Source organism: Bufo gargarizans, chromosome 2 (genome assembly GCF_014858855.1).
Source record: "Bufo gargarizans isolate SCDJY-AF-19 chromosome 2, ASM1485885v1, whole genome shotgun sequence".
In the NCBI taxonomy this organism is placed as follows: Eukaryota; Metazoa; Chordata; class Amphibia; order Anura; family Bufonidae; genus Bufo; species Bufo gargarizans.
The window spans coordinates 125,567,918-125,588,238 of record NC_058081.1 but is presented as its reverse complement, the minus strand read 5'-3'; the positions used below and the strand labels follow the sequence as shown (position 1 = coordinate 125,588,238).

The following is a 20,321-nucleotide window of genomic DNA, read 5'->3' as shown; positions in this document are numbered from 1 at the left end:
GGTGTATTTTGAGTTAGGGAGGACAGAGTTTTGGCTGATGTCTGAGGGAGGACAGAGTTTTAGCTGATGTCTGAGGTCTGATGGAGTTTTGCCTGACGGAGGACGGAGTTTTGTCTGATGTCTGAGGTCTGATGGAGTTTTGCCTGACGGAGGACGGAGTTTTGTCTGATGTCTGAGGTCTGATGGAGTTTTGGGTGACGGAGGACGGAGTTTTGTCTGATGTCTGATGGAGTTTTGGGTGACGGAGGACGGAGTTTTGTCTGATGTCTGAGGTCTGATGGAGTTTTGGGTGACGGAGGACGGAGTTTTGTCTGATGTCTGAGGGCTGATGGAGTTTTGCCTGACGGAGGACGGAGTTTTGTCTGATGTCTGATGGAGTTTTGCCTGACGGAGGACGGAGTTTTGTCTGATGTCTGAGGGCTGATGGAGTTTTGCCTGACGGAGGATGGAGTTGTGGATGATGTCTGACGATGTCCTAATATGTATGCCGTACAATAGGACAGAGCCATCCCATTGGCGTGAATGGGACGGAGATGCTGTAATTACACTGGGCCCCTCTTTATGATCCTGTTTAATTTGTGTGAAACGTAGTGAACATAGCTTTCTTTAAAATTATTGCTCCACAAATTATGGATACAATAATCCACCGCACTGACAAAGGTTGCCATTCACACATTTTTTTCAATGGGAGGCCACAGTTGCACAGAATAAGAACATGACCCTTCTTGGCACTGTCACGGCAATTAAATAAAGCCACATAAACAACAACACCTCCTATTGAGAATAATTGGAGGCATCGTCCATGCAGCCGCCCGGCAGCTTTTGGAGAGGAATCCTTAGGCTGGTTTCACACTGACAGCACAGCCTTCCGACAGACTGTTGACAGAATGCCAGGAATGGATCGAAAAGAAATCGCGCAGCGTTATTTGTACAGGGAGATTCTCAGCATATTTGCAGGGTTTCAGCCAGATCCCAGACGGCACTTGAGCAGCGTCCCGTGATGATGGATCCGACAGACTGTTCCCAGTCAGAACAGCTTGCCAGATTTGTAAATGGTAGTGTGAAACTAGCCTTGGGGTTCATATTAAATTCACACAAGTTCTGTATGTTTTCCCCCCAGTTTTGCTTCAGTGTTTTCTGCAATTCTGTTAACTTCTTAATTTTTTTGGCGTGGATGTCATCAGTTTTCATGCAAGAAAAACAACTAGGGAATTGCATCTACTAGCAAACATCGGTGAACGGACAGTCATTCAGTTTTCAAATTAAAATAGTTCAAATTGTATTGATAATTGCATTTGCTATATGACATTCCTTAAAGGGGTTGTCTGGCTTAGGACCCGACAACCCCAATGGTCATAACATGTGGCCAATGAAAAAAAACACCTGTGTACGGTCCCACCATTCCTTCCTGCTACTTAGTTCCTGGCCGCTTCCAGTCCCTGCCAGACCAGAAATGGCTTTGTCCTCTGACCTCTGCCTCGAACAACTTGGCTCAATGGTCACATGTGCTATAAAACAACACATCACTATCATGTAACTGGCAGTGATGTGCCATTCTAGCACATGTGACTTCTGCGACTGGCCTCAATGGTCACAGGATCAAGCAAATTTCTGATCCAACATGCTCTAAAAGCAGGACCACAGTTTTTTTAGTTGGCCACAGGTTACCACCACTGGGGTTGTCGACTCTCAGGCTGGTCAACCCCTTGCAGAAACATGGCAGACACCCTCTGACACCTACTCCCCTGCTGCACTCTCTTATAGCGGATTTCATTTCACTCACACACCCCGACCCGGCTGCAAACATGCCCCTACAGCCCAACTCCACTGCCACCCTCCATTATACTTACTTCATTTGAAGTACACTCTGTTTACATCTACTCTCCCTCCAACCTCCAAGTAGCTATCAATTACCACCCCCCCAGGCCTAGCCACCATCTTTCTTGACCACTTTAACACCTGGCTCCTACACTTTCTTTCTGCCGACATCCCCACTATCATCATGGGTGACTTCAACATTCCTATTGACACCTGCCACTCAGCCGCCTCTAAACTCTTATCACTCTCTTCCTCCTTCAGCCTCTCACAGTGGTCTTCCGCTCCCACCCAAAGAGATTGTCACACTCTGGATCTTATTTTTACCTGCCTCTGCTCCCTATCTAACCTTTTTAATTTGCCTCTCCCCCTATCCGACCACAACCTACTCACCTTCTCTTCAGTGGTCTCTTCTGCTGCTCCCCCGGTCCGCACACTAACACCTTAAACAGGAACCTTAAACATCTCGACTTTCACTTCCTTTCTGACTCTTTTCTGCCGCTCTCTATTATTTGTTCCCTCCAAGACCCAGATACTGCCACCACCCTGTATAACACCACAATAAGTACAGCTCTGGACATTGTTGCCCCCTCACACACATTAAACCCCGAAAAATCAACAGACAACCCTGGCACACCAACCTGACCAAAAACTCAGACAAGATTCCAGGGCTTCTGAGCGGCGATGGAAGAAATCCCAATTCTAAGGATCACTTCACCACATACAAGTAATCCCTCTTCATTTTTCAAATCCTCACTCACTGATGCACTGATGCCTACTTCTAATCTCTCATATCTTCACTGTCCCACAGCCCTAAACAACTTTTAACTTCCTTCTCTGTCCCCCAGCTCCATCACCCTCAGCTGAGGACTTTGCCACATACTCAAACAAAAGATCCACAGCAGAGAAAGCTTCAGTGCACAGACCCTCTACAAAACTTCTCAGTCCTCTTCTCCCAAAAACCTCTTCTCCACCATTACAGAAGAAAAACTCTTCACTCTACTCTCCAGATCACATCTCACCAACTGTGCACTTGACCCAATCCCATCCCACCTCATCCATAACCTCACCACAGTGTTTATCCCAGCCCTAACTCATCTCTTCGACTTATCACTAACCTCTAGTGTTTTCCCCTCTGGTTTTAAACATGCTACAATTACACCCATCCTCAAAAAGCCTTCACTTGACCCATCTTCTTTGTCCAGTTATCGCCTCATATCACTTCTTCCATAGCCTCAAAGCTACTTGAGCAACATGTTCATTCTGAACTGTCCTCTTACCTCTTCTCCTGTTCCCTCTTTGACCAGCTACAATCTGGCTTCCGACCCAACCACTCAACTGAGACTGCCCTTACCAAAGTCACCAATGACCTACTAGCAGCCAAAACAAAAAAACATTACTCTGTCCTCCTTCTCCTTGACCTGTCCTCTGCATTTGACACTGTAGACCACTCCCTTCTGTTACAAACTCTCTCATCTCTTGGCATCACTGACCTGGCCCTCTCCTGGATCACATCATACCTCACAGACCGGACATTTAGCGTCTCCCACTCTCACACCACCTCCTCGTCTCATTCCCTCTCTGTTGGTGTCCCGCAAGGCTCTGTCCTGGAAACCCCTGCTCTTCTCTATCTACACTTTCGGCCTGGGACAGCTCATAGAGTCCTATGCCTTTCAGTATCACTTTTATGCTGACGACACACAAACCTACCTCTCTGGTCCAGACATCACCACCTTACTATCCAGAATCCCACAATGCCTATCTTCCATATCATCCTTCTTCTCCTCTCGCTTTCTAAAACTTAGCATGGATTAAACAGAATTCATCATCTCTCCCCCATCTTGCTCAACCCGCCTCCGCTGCCTTGGAGTGACCTTGGATTCTCCCCTCTCCTTCCGACCACACATCCAAGCCCTTTTTACCACCTGCCGCCTCCAACTCAAAAACATCTCCAGCATCCACGCCTACCTCAAATTTGAGTCTGGGAAAATGCTTGTACCTGCCCTCATCATCTCCCGACTAGACTACTGTAACATTCTCCTCTCTGGCCTTGCATAAAGCACTCTCGCACCCCTCCAATCTATCCTCAACTCTGTAGCCTGACTAATCCACCTCTCACCCTGTTACACCTCTGCCTCTCCCCTCTGCCAATCCCTTCACTGGCTCCCCATTGCCCAGCGAATTCAGTTCAAAATGTTTACAAATACATACAAGGCTGTCCACAACCTGTCCCCTCCCTACATATCTGATCTACTTTCCCTACACATCCCCACATGTAATCTGTGATCCTCACAAGATTTTCTTCTCTCCTCTCCTCTTATCACCTCTTCCCACAATCGCCTCCAAGATTTCTCCTGTGCATCCCCCATACTCTAGAACTCGCTACCCCAACATATCAGACTCTCACCTACGGTGGAATCCTTCAAAAGAAACCTAAAAACCCACCTCTTCAGACAAGCCTACAACCAGTTACCCTGCTGCCTCCATACCACCATGTCCAGCTTTACCCTCTCCTACTGTGTCCTTCTCCCATACCATGTAGATTGTAGGCCCTAACGGGCAGGGCCCTTTCTCCTTCTGTACCAGTTTGTAAGTCGTCTTGTTCATGCTTAGTCCAATTGTCTGTATTATGTATGTACCGTATACCCTTTTTCATATGTACAGTGCTATGGAATGAATGGTTCTTACATAATAAATAATAATAACAGGGTGCCCACACTGTGTAATGAAAGGTTCAGCATTATCCCAGTTAATCAATCCATAACCTTTTTAAAGATTTCTGTTTAAAATAAATAGATGGAGACATTTTAATTAATATCCAGACTTAAAACCTATCCTCATTATAGGTCATTAGTAGTGTTGGGCGACCATGCTCGGCCGAACACTAATTTTACTCGAGCATCGCACTAGAGCACACGCGGTGTTCGGCCTAACATCGCGACGCTCGAGTCTCCTCCCTGCATGTTTGTTGGCTGCTACACAGCCAAAAAAACGTGCAGGTAAGTACTGCCATTCACTGTAAAGCCATAGCCATGTTGGCTACTGGCATTACAGTGATTGGCTGGCCGGAAGGCTTCATCAGGTGCTACGTAGCACCCGATGACACGTGTTCGGCTCAGTCTTAGTCAGGGAGAGCTGTGCTGAAGAAGGGACAGATAGTGTATTTATTGAAAAAACTTGTTAGAGACCCAAAAGTCCTTTTAAAAACTATTGTTGTATCTGGCAGCAATATAATTATTAGCGCAACTGTTTGGCTGCTGCAAAAAGAGACATTATCTGCGCTACATCTCCTATCTAATGTGTGCCCCTCCTGAAATATCAGTGACATTCAGTGTAATTTTTTTCACCGCTGGTGACAGCGACATTATCTGCGCTACATCTGCTGTGTAACGTGTGCGCAGCCTAAAAATATCTGACATCCAGTGTACTTTTTCTGTAGACAGTGTCCGCTGCGGACAGTTACATTACCTACACTACATCTCCTGTATAACGTTTGCGCATCCTAAATATCAGTGACATTCATTCAGCGTAATTTTTTATTAGCCGGTGGTCACTGACAGCGACATTACTTGCGCTATACCTCTAGTTTAACGTTTGCACATCCTAAAAATATCTCTGACATTCAGTGTACTTTTTTTGCGCATACACTTACAAAACCTGCGCTAATGTACGTGTGACATACTTGCAAGCATGTATACCATTTAATATGAAGAAGGCGAGCAGTAAGGGACGGGGAAGTGTCCGTTCTACTGATGGTGCATGCAGAGGCTGTAGCCCTGGGCGCGATGAAACTGTGCCTGCTGCCAGAGCACAAGAAACACACTCATCCACGATACCTAGCTTCATGTCCCAGTTTGCAGGGCAGCGCAGGACACCACTCTCGACTTCACACCAGTGCGACCAGATGGTCGGTTGGATTGCAGCAAATAATACTTCCAGTCGGTTAAGCACCACCCTGTCTTCCACAAAGTCCAGTCTCAGTAGCCAAGACTCTGGTCAACAGAATCCTTGCCCTGATCCTCCTTCCTCGCACCATGGAGAGTCTTTGCAAACAAGTGATCGCACACTCGGATATTCCGAGGAGTTCTTTTCATCGCTATTCCTTGATTTGGGCCTTTTGACAAGCCTGTTCAAAGAGGGACATGAGGAGATATTGTGCCCTGATTCCCAAACTCTTGAGCATCCGCAGTCACAAGAAAATGACGGTGGGGAACGGCAATTAGTGTTTCACGAGGTGGATGATGATGATGAGACACAGTTGCCAATAAGTCAACCACAATTAATTTCTCAAGAGGTGGATGATGAAGATGAGACACAGTTGTCAATAACTGAGGCTGTTGTTAGGTCAACATGTCAGGAGGATAACCAGAGTGAGGAAGTGGAAGAGGAGGTGGTGGACGATGAAGTCACTGACCCAACCTGGGAAGATGGCAAGATGAGCGAGGACAGCAGTACAGAGGGGGAGGGATCCGCAGCAGCGCAACAGGCTGGAAGAGTCAGTGGGGTGGCAAAAGGGAGAAGGCGGGCCACACCAAACAGGCCAGCAACTGTTCCCCAAAGCACCCCCTTGCGGCAATCTCCCTTGCCAAGTGGTAGGTATTCCGCAGTCTGGCGCTTTTTTGAGGAAAGTGCGGATGATAAAAGAATTGTAATTTGCAACCTGTGCTGTACCAAAATGAGCAAGGGCATGAACACTAGCAACCTCACCACCACCAGCATGATCTGCCAAATGGCATCAAGGCACCCTAATAAGTGGGTCGAACCCCTGGGTCCACAATTAGTGTCTGCGGGTCACACCACTGCCTCTTTTTCCCTTCTGTTACATGCTGGCCAATCCCCTGTCCAAGACTCAGGCCCGGATGCCTCCCGCCATGCACCTAAACCTTCGCAAGCACCATCAGCTAGCATATCCACTTCTGTGTCCCAGCACAGCGTACAGATGTCTATACCGCAGGCCTTTGAACAAAAGCGCAAATACCCAGCCACCCACCCACAGGCCATAGCACTAAATACGAACCTTTCCAACTTGCTGGCCCTGAAAATGTTGCCATTTAAGCTTGTGGACACTGACGCAGTCCCCAGCCGCTAATATTTTTCACAGTGTGCAGTCCCAGCCTTACTCCAGCATGTGTCCCGTAACATCACCCATGCCCTGACCAACGCAGTTATTGGGAAGGTCCACTTAACGACTGACACATGGACAAGTGCTTGTGACCAGGGACGCTACATTTCCCTGATGGCACACTGGGTGAACGTTGTGGAGGCCGGGAGCGAGTCGTACCCTGGGATGGCACAGGTGCTACCGACGCCAAGGGTTGCGGGCCCTACTTCCAACAGGGTTTCTGCCACCACCTACGTTAGTGGCTGCAACTGCCCCTTCTCCTCCTCTGCCCTCTCTTATCACGGTGGGGAGTGGGGGAAACCCCCCACCGTACGGTGTCAAAGGGTAAAGGGGGTCAGCCTGGCCAAAAAGGAGTAATAAGGGAGCAGGTGACCTCCTACAACATCCCTAATCCTCTCCCTAACTCCTCACCATATGAGTGGACCCAGATGGTGGGACGGCTCATACCCTGGATACCTAATATCCTAAGTCGCCCTGGAAATCCCTCACTTAGGAGCAGGGGAGAGACGACCTGTTCATCCCAGTCATGGAGGAACAGGAGTCTCTATCTGAGGCCAGGCTGCAAGGAGAGGGGAACACATATAGCTAAAGGAGATGGCAGGTAAGTGAAACCAGTAACACACTTACCTGCCACAGACACACTGACTGGAACCCGTGCACAAGTGCTAGTGTCCACACCAACATTAAAGGACACAGCACACACCACAAACCACACAGGAACCTAGTACACCATAGCTGCAATAACTAGAGACATGGGAATGTCTAGTAAACATGCACCCAACACCACCAGACATGTAACAGCAACTAGACATACAAACACCCTGAACATAACCCACTCCATACACATAGGGAAGGGAAGGAGACACCGGGATGACATAGAACCTCTATGACCACAAGGGTTGCCCTCACTGGACAGATGGAACAAGCCAGGAACCGTGAACCACCAGCATACACCAAGGCTGGAGGAACCCAGAGCTTCAGGCATCTAGCAGAGGCTAACTAGCCCAAGCAGCCACACCCACACACACACACACACAAACCCAGTGTTCACAAAACACTAGGAAGAGAGTTAACCCTTCCAACAACAGACAAGGGAAGGAAGACACTTAAAGGGGAAGTGCACACACAAGCATACCAAACCATGTAACCACCGGCAACAGCATGCATGGCAACCATGTCAAGGCAATCACCCAGAAGGCCAAGACACTGCCACCACATGCTCTCATAGCAACACGTTGCCGCTAGCAACCGCAAGTGTGGCAACAGTGTCATAGCGCAAACCAAAGGCCGTGACACCTCTTCCACCTCTGAATTATCATCTTGCAGCACCAGTCAGACATCAGTCATTAGCTGGAAACAGTATAGCACTGCAGTAGGGAAGCGGCAACAGGCCGTGCTGAAACTGATCTGCTTAGGTGACAAACAGCACAATGCCGCAGAGCTGTGGCAGGGGATAAGGGACCAGACTGAGCTGTGGCGCTCGCCACTCAACCTACAACCAGGCATGGTTGTGTCTGATAATGGCCATAACTTGGTAGCGGCTTTGGAGCTCGGCAAGCTCACACACATACCATGCCTAGCCCACGTGTTAAACCTAGTGGTTCAGCGATTTCTCAAAACCTACCCCAATTTGCCTGAGCTACTGGTAAAGGCGCGCCACTTGTGTGCTCATTTCCGCAAGTCATTGACAGCTTCCGCCGGTCTGACAACGCTGCAGTAGCGCTTGCAATTGCCAGTTCACCGACTGTTGTGTGATTTGAGCACACACTCGAACTCCACGTTCCACATGTTGGCCAGGATTTATGAGCAGCAGAGGGCAGTAGTGGAATACCAGCTGGAACATGGTCATCGCCATTCCAGTCAGCTTCCGCTCTTCATTAGCGACAAGTGGGCATTGATGTCTGACCTCTGTGAGGTGTTACGCAACTTTGAGGAATTAACACAGATGGTGAGCAGCGATAACGCTATTATCAGCCCAACCATCCCACTTCTGTCTCTACTTAAACGCTAGCTGCTCACAATTAAGGCGGACGCTTTGCATGTGGAAGCGGTGGAAATGGGGGAAGACAGTACACAGGGTGATAGCCAGACCACCCTCGGTTCGTCTTCTCAGCACAAATTCGATGATGAGGAGGAGGAGGATGAGCAGGAGACTGTTGCCTCCGCTACAGAGGGTAGCACTCATTGAAGTTTTATTTCATCTGTTCAGCGTGGATGGGTAGAAGAGGAGGAAGAGGATGAGGAGATTGAGAGTCATCCTCCTGATGAGGACAGCGAAGTCTTGTCTGTTAGGACTCTGGCACACATGGCTGACTTTATGTTAGGCTGCCTTTCCCGTGACCCTCGCGTTGTACGTATTTTGGCCAACAACGATTACTGGTTGTTCACCCTACTCGACCCCCCACTACAAAGAGAACTTCTTATCTCTCATTCCTGTGGTGGAGAGGACGAGCAAAATGGTGCAAAACCAGAAAGTCCTTGTGGAAAAATTGCTCCACAAATTTCCAGCTAACAACACTGGCTACAGAGTACGTGGTTCCTTGACCAACCAAGAAGGGGAGATGAGGGGAACACACAGCACTTCTAACAGAGGCAGGGCAACACTCTCTAAGGCCTGGGACAGTTTTATGACACCCCGCCAGCACCCTCAACCTGATGTGCAGCCTAGTGTCACAAGGAGGGAAAAATTTTGGAAAATGGAGTACATAGCAGACCGTGTCGGCATCCTCGGTGATCCCTCTGTGCCTTACAACTATCAGGTGTCCAAGCTGGACACGTGACACAAACTGGCGCTCTACGCCTTGGAAATGCTGGCCTGCCCCGCCACCAGCGTTTTGTCAGAGCGGGTATTTAGTGCTGCTGGGAGCATAATAACTGATAAGCGCATCCGCCTGTCAACTGAAAATGCTGACCTGTTGACTCTTATAAAGATGAACAAGGCCTGGATTGCCCCTGACTTCTCTACTCAACTAGAGGAAAGCGGCTGAACATAAAGGCACTCTATATGTGGCTTTTATGGTGTATTGAACACACTGTATCCCCATGCTTTCCTTCCACCACTAAAAAGGGTATATGGTTCAATCTCCCTTTTCTCGTCCTCCTCCTCCTCCTTCATATTAACATGCTTATTAGGCTGCCCTTCTCCTAATGTTTTAGAGGGTCAGCTCAGCAGCAGGCCCTCACCCACAATGTTTGAGGATCACCAGCAGGCCCTCAACCATAATGTTTTTGAGGGTCACCAGCAGACCCTTACCCATAATGTTTTTGAGGCTCACCAGCAGGCCCTCACCCATAATGTTTTAGAGGGTCACCAGCAGGCCCTTGACCCTAATGTTTTAGAGGGTCAGCTCAGCAGCAGGCCCTCGCCCCTAATGTTTTAGAGGGTCAGCTCAGCAGAATGCCATCGCCCCTAATGTTTTAGAAGGTCAGATCAGCAGCAGGCACTCGCCCCTAATGTTTTAGAGGGTCAGCTCAGCAGCAGACCCTCACCCCTAATGTTTTAGATGGTCACATCAGCAGCAGGCCCTCCCCCTAATGTTGTAGATGGTCAGATCAGCAGACCCTTGGTCCAATAGTTTTTGCGGGTCACCAGCAGGCCATTAATCATAATTTTTCAAGGGTGTGTATGATGCCCTTCTTTATGTGTAAGGGTGTATTGGAGTGCCGTTCCTTGTACTTTTTGGCAGCCCTTTCACTTTCTGCATAGGCTTATGAGTATAGGAGTCCCACTACCTAAACAATTGTACCACAATGTGAATGAGGCCCTCCTTTATGTAATATATAGGTTGTATCGGAGTGCCTCTTCCTTGTAATTGTTGGCAACCCCTTCACTTAGTGCATAGGCTTTATGAGTGTAGGAGTCCCACTACCTGAACAATTGCACCACAATTCGAATGAGGCCCTCCTTTATGTGATATACAGGTTGTATCTGAGTACCTCTTCCTTGTAATTTTTGGCAGCACTTGCACTTTATATACAAGTAAATATACAGGAAAGAATGTTTCCTAACAATTTTTCCTCTAAAATCGATTTTATCGTTGGTTTTGTGCGTATTATTGTCAGTCTGTAAAAGTGGAGTACTACTCGGACAACATCGTTCCCAGCAGTGACCTGGGAGTCCAAGATGCATCCAGACATCCTCCCCATGCTGTTTCCGAACCATTTCAGTGGTGTTTCCATAAATGTCTGACCTTTTGATGTGAACCAGACACCCTCCACTCTTTAGAGCAGGGGGTGCCAGGTTTAATGCTCGGGTTCTCCCATTGACTTCCATGGTGCTCGGGGGCTCGGTAGAGCAACAGAGCATCCCAAAGTGTTCTAATCGACCACCAGAGCTTTGGTGCTCGACCAATACTAGTCATTAGTATCAGATTGGATGAGGTCCGAAGCCCAGCATCGGTCCTGATCAGCTGCTACATGAAAAGCGGTCACTGGAACTAACACATTTCCGTAGCCAGAAGCAGACAACTCCATACACTATGTAGTGGCAGTGCTAAGTTATCGCTGCTCATACATCAGGCTACTGTACATTCACACCTGTGACGGCTGTTTTTTTAATGGCCGTCACATGGCAATTTTCACAACCATTGCAGTCTAGAGGGCTACTGTGTTCACATGGCCATTTTGTTAACAGCTATTAAATAGTGGCGGTCAAAAAATAGGACATGTTTAACTTTTTGCTATTTTCACAGCCAGACAGAGCTCATTTACATCAATGGGACCATTTTAACAGCCGCTTAGACAGAACCCCACCCATCACTGCATCCAGTGAAGTCCCCTTCACTGGATGCAGCAGGATCTGCAGCAAGTGTCACAGTGTGTTCAAGTGGATGAGGTGTCCTTTATACAGGAGGCAAATATATATATATATGTATATATATATACATATATATACTGTATACAGTATATAGGCACAACTGGTGGCCAGTACACAGAGGGCACAACAATGTACATAGGCACAACTTGGAGTCATTATACCTACAGGGGGCAAAACTATATATATACGCACAATTGGGGGCCATTAAAAGTACACGGGACACAAAGGGGTGAATTGTTTATACTGGGAGGCACAATATATAAACTGAGGCAACTGCAGGGTTTGGGGTTTTAACTTAAAAACCCAGTGAATATCATCAATGGATGCAAAATTATAAAAACAGACAGATGTCCAGAAAATAGATGCACAAATAATTGAAAATTGGCTATGAAAAACTGACAGTGTGTCCTTTTTTATAGTTGTTTTTTTTTCCCACTGACGTGTGAATGTAGCCTTAGGCCTCTTTCACACGGGCGTTGCGGGAAAATGTGCGGAGCGTTGCGGGAACGCCCACGATTTTTCCGCGCGAGTGCAAAACATTGTAATGCGTTTTGCACTCGCGTGAGAAAAATCGTGCATGTTTGGTACCCAAACCTGAACTTCATCACAGAAGTTTGGGCTTGGGATCGGTGTTCTGTAGATTGTATTATTTTCCCTTATAACATGGTTATAAGGGAAAATAATAGCATTCTGAATACAGAATGCATAGTAAAATAGCGCTGGAGGAGTTAAAAAATAAATAAATAATAATTTAACTCACCTAGTCCACTTGATTGCGTAGCCGGCATCTCTTCTGTCTCCTTTGCTGAACAGGACCTGTGGTGAGCATTCATTGCAGGAACAGGACCTGTGGTGACGTCACTCCGGTCATCACATGATTCATCACATGATCCATCACCATGGTAAAAGATCATGTGATGGAACATGTGATGACTGGAGTGACGTCACCACAGGTCCTGTTCAGCAAAGGAGACAGACGAGATGCCGGGCAGCGCGATCAAGTGGACTAAGTTAAATTATTTTTTAATTTTTTTAACCCCCCCAGTGCTATTTTACTATGCATTCTATATTCAGAATGCTATTATTTTCCCGTATAACCATATTATAAGGGAAAATAATAATGATCGGGTCCCCATCCAGATCATCTCCTAGCAACCGTGCGTGAAAATCGCACCGCATCTGCACTTGCTTGCGGATGCTTGCGATTTTCACACAACCCCATTCATTTCTATGGGGCCTGCGTTAAGTGAAAAACGCACAAAATAGAGCATGCTGCGATTTTCACGCAACGCACAAGTGATGCGTGAAAATCACTGCTCATGTGAACAGCCCCATAGAAATGAATGGGTCGGTATTCAGTGCGGGTGCAATGCGTTCAACTCACGCATCGCATCCGCACGGAATACTCGCCCATGTGAAAGGGGCCTTAATGGGAGCTGAGTTCCAGTAACTGGAATGGCCATCACACAGTGTATGGAGCTGTCTGCTTCTGGCTATGTAGCTCTGACTCCTGCTAGCAGCTCATTGTGGCAGTACAGTGTGTCAGACCACCACCATCTGATACTGATGACCTATCCTAAGAAAAGTTCAGTAACATCAAAGACCAGGAAAGTCCCTTTAAGCTTCATGATGTAAAAGTCCTTTACTTTTAAAGATAAAAGCCAGCTGAAATGGCAAATTATGACCGTTATGGTTAACCATCATGTTAAAACTACTGTATATATGCAAGTGATCACTCACAATGGCCAAGAAGCGTAGCAAGCACATTGCACTGTTCTTTTTAATCATGCCCCTAATCTCCCAATTTAGTCTGGCATGTTGCTGGTGGAAATGGCCAAAAACTGGACTATCATGTACTTATGGCTAGCCTTATTCACCATGATTAGTGGAGTAACTACAGCTGCTATATATATATCAAAGCCTATAGAAATAGGATGTAAACCAACACATGTACAATATAATGATATATTGGATCAAAACTAATACATAAAATGAAAAAGACTGAGAGTGGAGTATGTGGGAGGTTATATAGCATTGGTCATAGGAAAGTAAATGTTTGGATGGTGAAAAGACATGGAAGTTACATGACTTGTGAGGTGTAAGTGACTTACCTGACTATTATAGTTGAAATTATTATATGCAGAGATGGACTTCTTGAAATTCAGTTCATCTCTGATTTGCCAATAAAAATAAAAAAAATCGGTGTGGGTCTGAATCAATTCTACCTAAATCCAATATTACCTAAAACTTGGTATGTAACACTTTAAGGTCATCTAGGACGCAGATCTGGTCCTAGAAGACCAAACAGAGAGAGATAGACCCATACATACTTCTCACAGTCAGATGTGCACACCTGTTCTCCTTCCAAAAGTAAAGCAATACTGAAAATCCCAGTATCACACTTCTCTCATTGAAACATGCAAGCCAGTTCTCCTTCCAAAATTACAAGAGTATTGAGTGTCTCAAGAAAAAATTGCCCTGGTTAGTTGAGTGGCCTTGAAGGTGCTCTTTCGCATTAGGAAGACCACCTAGTTTCTGGGAAAGATATTAAAATTTGCTTTTCTTAATAAAAAAAAAAGAAGAAGAACACTTGTTGCTAGAAGAAATAAGATATACTAAACTGCTTATACTTCTCCCAGAATCGTAGAGCAACATTGGTTGGACTACAATACTCTACATGCACACTAGATGATCACCCAAATGAGAAAGAGCACCCCCAAAGCAACCCAAAGCCACTCAGCTAACTAGGGCCTTTTTTTTTTTTCTTGAGATACTTAGTACTCTTGTTCTTTTGGCAAGATAACTGGCTTGCATGTCTCACTCAGGGAAGCAGGATACTTGGAGATTCGGTACTCTTGTCCTTTTGGAAAGAGAATTGGCTTGCATTTCTTTCAAAGAGAAATATTATGTATTTTACTCTATTGCCTGAACTGAATCACAAGAAATTCAGGATGAATTTCAAATCCGTACAGTTGATTTTTTCATCTCTGAATTTGAACATGTGCAGCCCACCAGAGAGGTGTGTGGTGGATGGGGTGGGAGTGGTCGCGGTGGCATTGAGGGTGGTTCTAGTCCTAACAGTGGCTAACCATGCTCCAGCATTCTCCCAGGGTGTGTGTGCAGTGCATGGAGGGGTGCAACCCTTCCTCCTCTCAGGGCACTCCCTGGATTTTGGAGTCTCCTGCCTGGTGGTGGCTGGGGTGCCTTTGGTCAAAGATAAGCTGCAGAGTTCAAACCAGGGGAGCAAGGTGATTGGGCCAGCTAAGAGGAAAAATTACCAGACCTGTTAGGTTATATTAAAATATAGTCTCTCTTTTATTTGACAAATGCAGGTAACAAACACTTACAATAAGCTGTATGCTCCATAGAGCTGGGCTTTATGGCCGAGTGGCCAGAAGAAAGCCATTACTTTCAGCTAACAATAAAAAGGCACGTTGTGAGTTTGCAAAAAGGCATGTGGGAGATTTCCAAAATGTATGGAGGCAGATGCTCTGGTCTGATGAGACTAAAATTTTACTTTTTGGCCATCAAAAAAAACGCTATGTCTGGCGCAAACCCAACACATCACATCACCCCAAGAACACGATCCCCACAGTGAAACATGGTGGTGGCAGCATCATGCTGTGGGGATGTTTTTCAGCAGCTGGGACTGGGAAACTGGTCAGAGTTGAGGGAAAGATGGATGGTGCTAAATATAGGGATATTTTGGAACAAAACCTGTACGACTCTGTGCGTGATTTGAGGCTAGGACGAAGGTTCATCTTCCAGCAGGACAATGACCCCAAACACACTGCTAAAACAACACTTGACTGGTTTAAGGGGAAACATGTAAATGTGTTGGAATGGCCTAGTCATAGCCCAGATCTCAATCCAATATAAAATCTGTGGTCAGCCTTAAAGATTGCTGTTCACAAGAGTTTTGCAAGGAGGAATGGGCAAAAAACCCAGTGGTAAGTTTATAGAGACTTATCCAAAACGATTTGGAGCTGTGATTGCCACAAAAGGTGGCTCTACAAAGTATTGACTTGGGGGGGGGGGGGGGAGTTATGCACATTGACTTTTTCTGTTATTTTGTCCTATTTGTTGTTTGCTTCACAATAAAAAAAAAAAAAAACATCTTCAAAGTTGTGGGCATGTTCTGTAAATTAAATGAGGCAAATCCTCGAACAATCCATGTTAATTCCAGGTTGTGAGGCACCAAAATACGAAAAAAGTCAAGGGGGTGAATACTTTTGCAAGGCATTGCATATTATTAAAAGGTATGATTTCCCAAAGGCTGTGTATAGGGGATGGCTACTAAGATGGTTGCCCCTTTCTATAGATGCAAGTAGGGTTGAGCGAACCCGAATGGAAAAGTTTGGGTTCGTACCGAACTTTGCGAGTTCAGGTACCCGGACCCAAACCAAGACTTTTTCACTGACGTTCGAGTTCGGTGTTCAGGTGATTTTATTATTTTCCATTATAACATGGCTATAACGGAAAATAATAGCATTCTTAAGACAGAATGCTAAATAAAATGGCCATTGAGGGGTTAAAAATAATTTAAAAAAAACTCACCTTATCCACTTGATCGCGCAGCCAGTATCCTTTTCTTTCTTCAGGACCTGCAAAAGGACCTGCGATGACGTCACCGCACTCACCACGTGAGTGGTGACGTCATTGCAGGTCCTGCTGAATGAAGATATCTTCATTCTATCTTAAGAATGCTATTATTTTCCATTATAACCATGTTATAACAGAAAATAATAAAGAGAAGTTCGGGTCCCCGTTGATTTTTATGGGGTCTGGTTTCAGGTTCGGTGTTCGGGTCCCAAACTTCACCAGGTTCGCTCATCTCTAGATGCAAGCAATCTTCCTAAATGACCTAAGGCATGTGATTTCTCTTATTATTTCTCTTCAATGCCCAACTGCGGGGTGCAGTCCGAGAATGGATGGCCAGTCTGCCTCGATAGTGTGGCAGGCACCAGAAACAACGTAACCCAGACCATGTGTGGTAAAGTCTAAGTATAGTTGCTTTTAATTGGTCCTTAACCTTCTAGATGTTTGTTCTGTTTTCCCTCAGAGGTTGATTCTTAGGTTAGTTGATTTTCTGGAAGCTTGAAATTACACAGGGATGCATTCTAACCCTAACCCTGGATACGTTCTGCTTCAGCTACACACAAGCTCCTGACCTGGGTTACTTGTTAGCACCACATACTAAACAGGTCCTCCCTCTTGGCCTGCTTACCTGGAACTCTCTAGCACATCATTCCCCTTGGTCCTCTTGCAAACAAGTCACTAGCCAGAGGAAAGTGGGGCCAGCCAACCACCAGGCAATTGTTACTAAGGACTGCCAGTTAACTATTTATTTCTCATATACAGCCTTTTGAGATACATAGTACATAATAAAGTCACATTAGCCATTTGTACCACTGAAAGTGCATAGTCAGCATCACAGTAAACATTGTGACAACTTAAGCAATGAATTATTTGATAACTTTAGCAGTGAACCATAGTACATCAGAACATTAACCCTTTAGCTGTGAACCACCAGGTAACTGGATATGTACATATACTACAGCATTAATGCATGGACTTAAAGGGCTTATAACATTTTAGTGACTAAAGCTGACTTTAACTGACTAGTAACTAAACGGTAACTAAACAGTATTGGTCCCATTTATTAAAACTGGTATTGTGTACCCTAGTCTTATTAATCAGGGTTTGCTTGTTTGAGATGTGCATGCCTCGTAATAATTGTGGATGATCTTCAATCCTAACTTGTGTCTGACTCTGAAATCTATGACATCTCTAAGCTGTGATTTCAGCTATCATTTATGCCAGTTTTCAGGCATATATTATATTATCTTAAAAATGCTGGGCCACCATGCCCTAATCCCATAATGCCCCTATGATGCACATTTAAAAAACTGGCTTGCTTGATGTAAAACAGGTAAAAGTCGCAGTTTTGCTACTTTTGGCTTCCATAGTCAAAAAATGAGACATACTCTATTTTTTAGACAAATATGGGCAAACAGCCTATGTTACATCAGACCCTAATACTGCTAAAACTTTTTGCTTTATTTTTGGGAGAAGACACTCCCAAGCTGAGATCTCAGGGACCATGACTGGATGGAGATACTCATTTTATTTTGTCCTATATACACAATTCTTAGAAACTGTTTCATTTTTTAAGAATAGAATTTGTGTGGCTGCTGTATGCATTAGATGTGTATGTGTTATTGCTGTAAGAAGAAGGATGTCACAGTAAGGCTATGTAAGGCATAAGCTGAAAAATACGGACAAACCCTGCAAAACATGGATACCAGCTATGTGCGTCCCACATTTTCATGTCCTACACTACTGCAAAAATGCCTATTTTTCTGCAACATGTTCTATCTTCTTTGCGGGACGGTGGATGCAGAAAGCCCCACTGAAATGAATAAGACCAAAAATACGGGTGTATGAGGCCTCAGAGAAATCAGCTTCTGAAATCCAGGTACTATTTTTGCTTTATGCCTTTTTTTATCAGAAGCATTTTCACCTGTGCCTATAAAATACATACCATATAGTAAATGAGCTTCTAAAACACTGCAAAGAAGTGGCCTGCTATTTCTTGAAGCATACTTTTAAACAATGGCATAAAAAAAAGTGCCCGTGTGAACTATGGTGCATATTTCCAATTGGAAGTAATGACAAGAAGATATACTGTATGGTAGATGAGTGTCCATATGTCATATATGCATGCACAACTTTCCCTATTTTTCACGAATTCTGTAACGGAGGTCCCGAACTGAGCCTTCCACACAGATGTGAATGTAGCCTTAGGTATTACTTTCAATACCACCAAAAATAAAAATAAAGTCTTAAAGGGGTTCTCCGGGAATTAAAAAAATTAAAATACTTAAATATTACTTTATTATAAATATATTCCCAAATACCTTTCATTCGTTATAATGGCTCGTTTTGTCTAAGGAGCAATGATTAGAAGAAGCAAAATGGCTGCCGTCCTGTTAGTACACATAACACCTGTCCTAATCACACAGGAGGACAAGTTACTTCACAACACTGCGCTAAAGAGCTGCCTCATCCTCCTCTCTACTCTGATTGTTAGGGATTTTGATCCTGACTACAGTTTAATATGATATTTAACTGAATCTTTGTGGGAATGGAGATGGATTTCATCAGGAGACATGAAGTACAGAGAGGACTTAAATTGTAATTCCTGCACAGAACCTCAGGGATGAACTTCAATGGGATGCTGCACTATGGCTCCATCTTTCTAGGGATTGGTGGAAGAAGTTGAGATTAGACCCTGACCGATCAATGATGTGCCATCACACACTGTGGTGGAAAAACTCTTTTGAGGTTTTAGTATTTCATAGCAGACTAAAATCAGAGAACTGTGGTTGTAGTCCTAGATCACAGCTATGACAGGCTGTCATACAGGTGCACAGGAAGAGGAGCGTACACAGCACAATATGTGCCACCCCTTATACATATGTATACCTCTTGCTCCAATATAAAAAGTTATGAATGGTGAATGTCAGTGCTATTTAAATAATATAGTAGCACAAAATACAACATTATCACTGGTCAAACACTAGGAAGCATACAGATCTTGAAGTAAATTCCATACACATCATGGGTTAACTCCACTTAGCCATGCCAAAATGCTGCTTACCTGTAAAGTAGAAAGCAGAACTTGCAAACCACTAGAGCCTTCACTTGCCATGTCTGTGCCAATGACAACTATGTCGTGCTCACCCTGTGGTCAGGCAGGCAACCAGCAGACACAATGCAGCTCAGCCCCTCTCTGCCAAGTCCCTGATGCTGTCTGTCCTAAGGGCAGATCAAGTCACACCTAGACTGGCATGCTACTATTCAAAGCGGTGCAATTCTAGACCTCATCTGGGGAAATAAATGCCAGCTTGCCACTGTGAAAACGACATTAATTTCCTATGTAAAGAATCCCAGAGATTAAGCAGGGTCTCATTGCTGGAGATATGTGAGAGAGGTTAGGGGTAGAACTCCTTGTTGGGAAAGGGGGAGGTAGCTAGGAACTTGTAGTCAGCAAACAAAACAGGCTGGAGAGAGGCGAAGAAGATGACAGACACCGGCAGCCTGTGTGAACTGTACAAATGTCCCCGGGAAGACAGGAGTTGTGGACTTGCTTCTTTCCAGCCTCCGAGTCCACATGAAATTGGAGACTGGATTGACACATAGTGCACACCAAATGGGACCTCCAGGGTAAAGAAAATAACCACCCCAAATCCTAAAAAGCAGCACGCTGCCTCCTATAGAATAAAAACCTGCAATACTGGTAGTAATAACCTTATCTGATATTTCCATACTTTTACCTTGAAATATCAGAACATCGATTTTAATCAGTTCAATAAAGAATCCCAGATGTACGGTAATTGCCTCCAATGAAGACACTTGGAAAGAACAGAACATTGAGTTTTAATCGATTTAAAATGTTTTCTTTTTTTTTATTATGAACAGCAACTGAACACAAGTCTTTTTGTATAATGATCAGCGGCAATTTAAGTCTTGTGAATAACAGAAGTGAGAAAATCTTTAGTGCTT

The 20,321-nt window shown here is 45.1% G+C and overlaps 1 protein-coding gene across 1 annotated transcript in view; it reads right to left on the bottom strand.

Annotated features, from left to right (window-relative positions):
• Positions 1 to 19,699, bottom strand: part of AGBL1 (AGBL carboxypeptidase 1) — a 1,106,789-nt gene extending 1,087,090 nt beyond the window's left edge. Inside the window, exon 1 of the mRNA XM_044279459.1 lies at positions 19,417 to 19,699. Coding sequence (XP_044135394.1) covers positions 19,417 to 19,467 — 51 coding nt within the window. The 5' untranslated portion in view covers positions 19,468 to 19,699. The remainder of the gene's footprint in view (positions 1 to 19,416) is intronic.
• Positions 19,700 to 20,321: the final 622 nt, after the last annotated feature.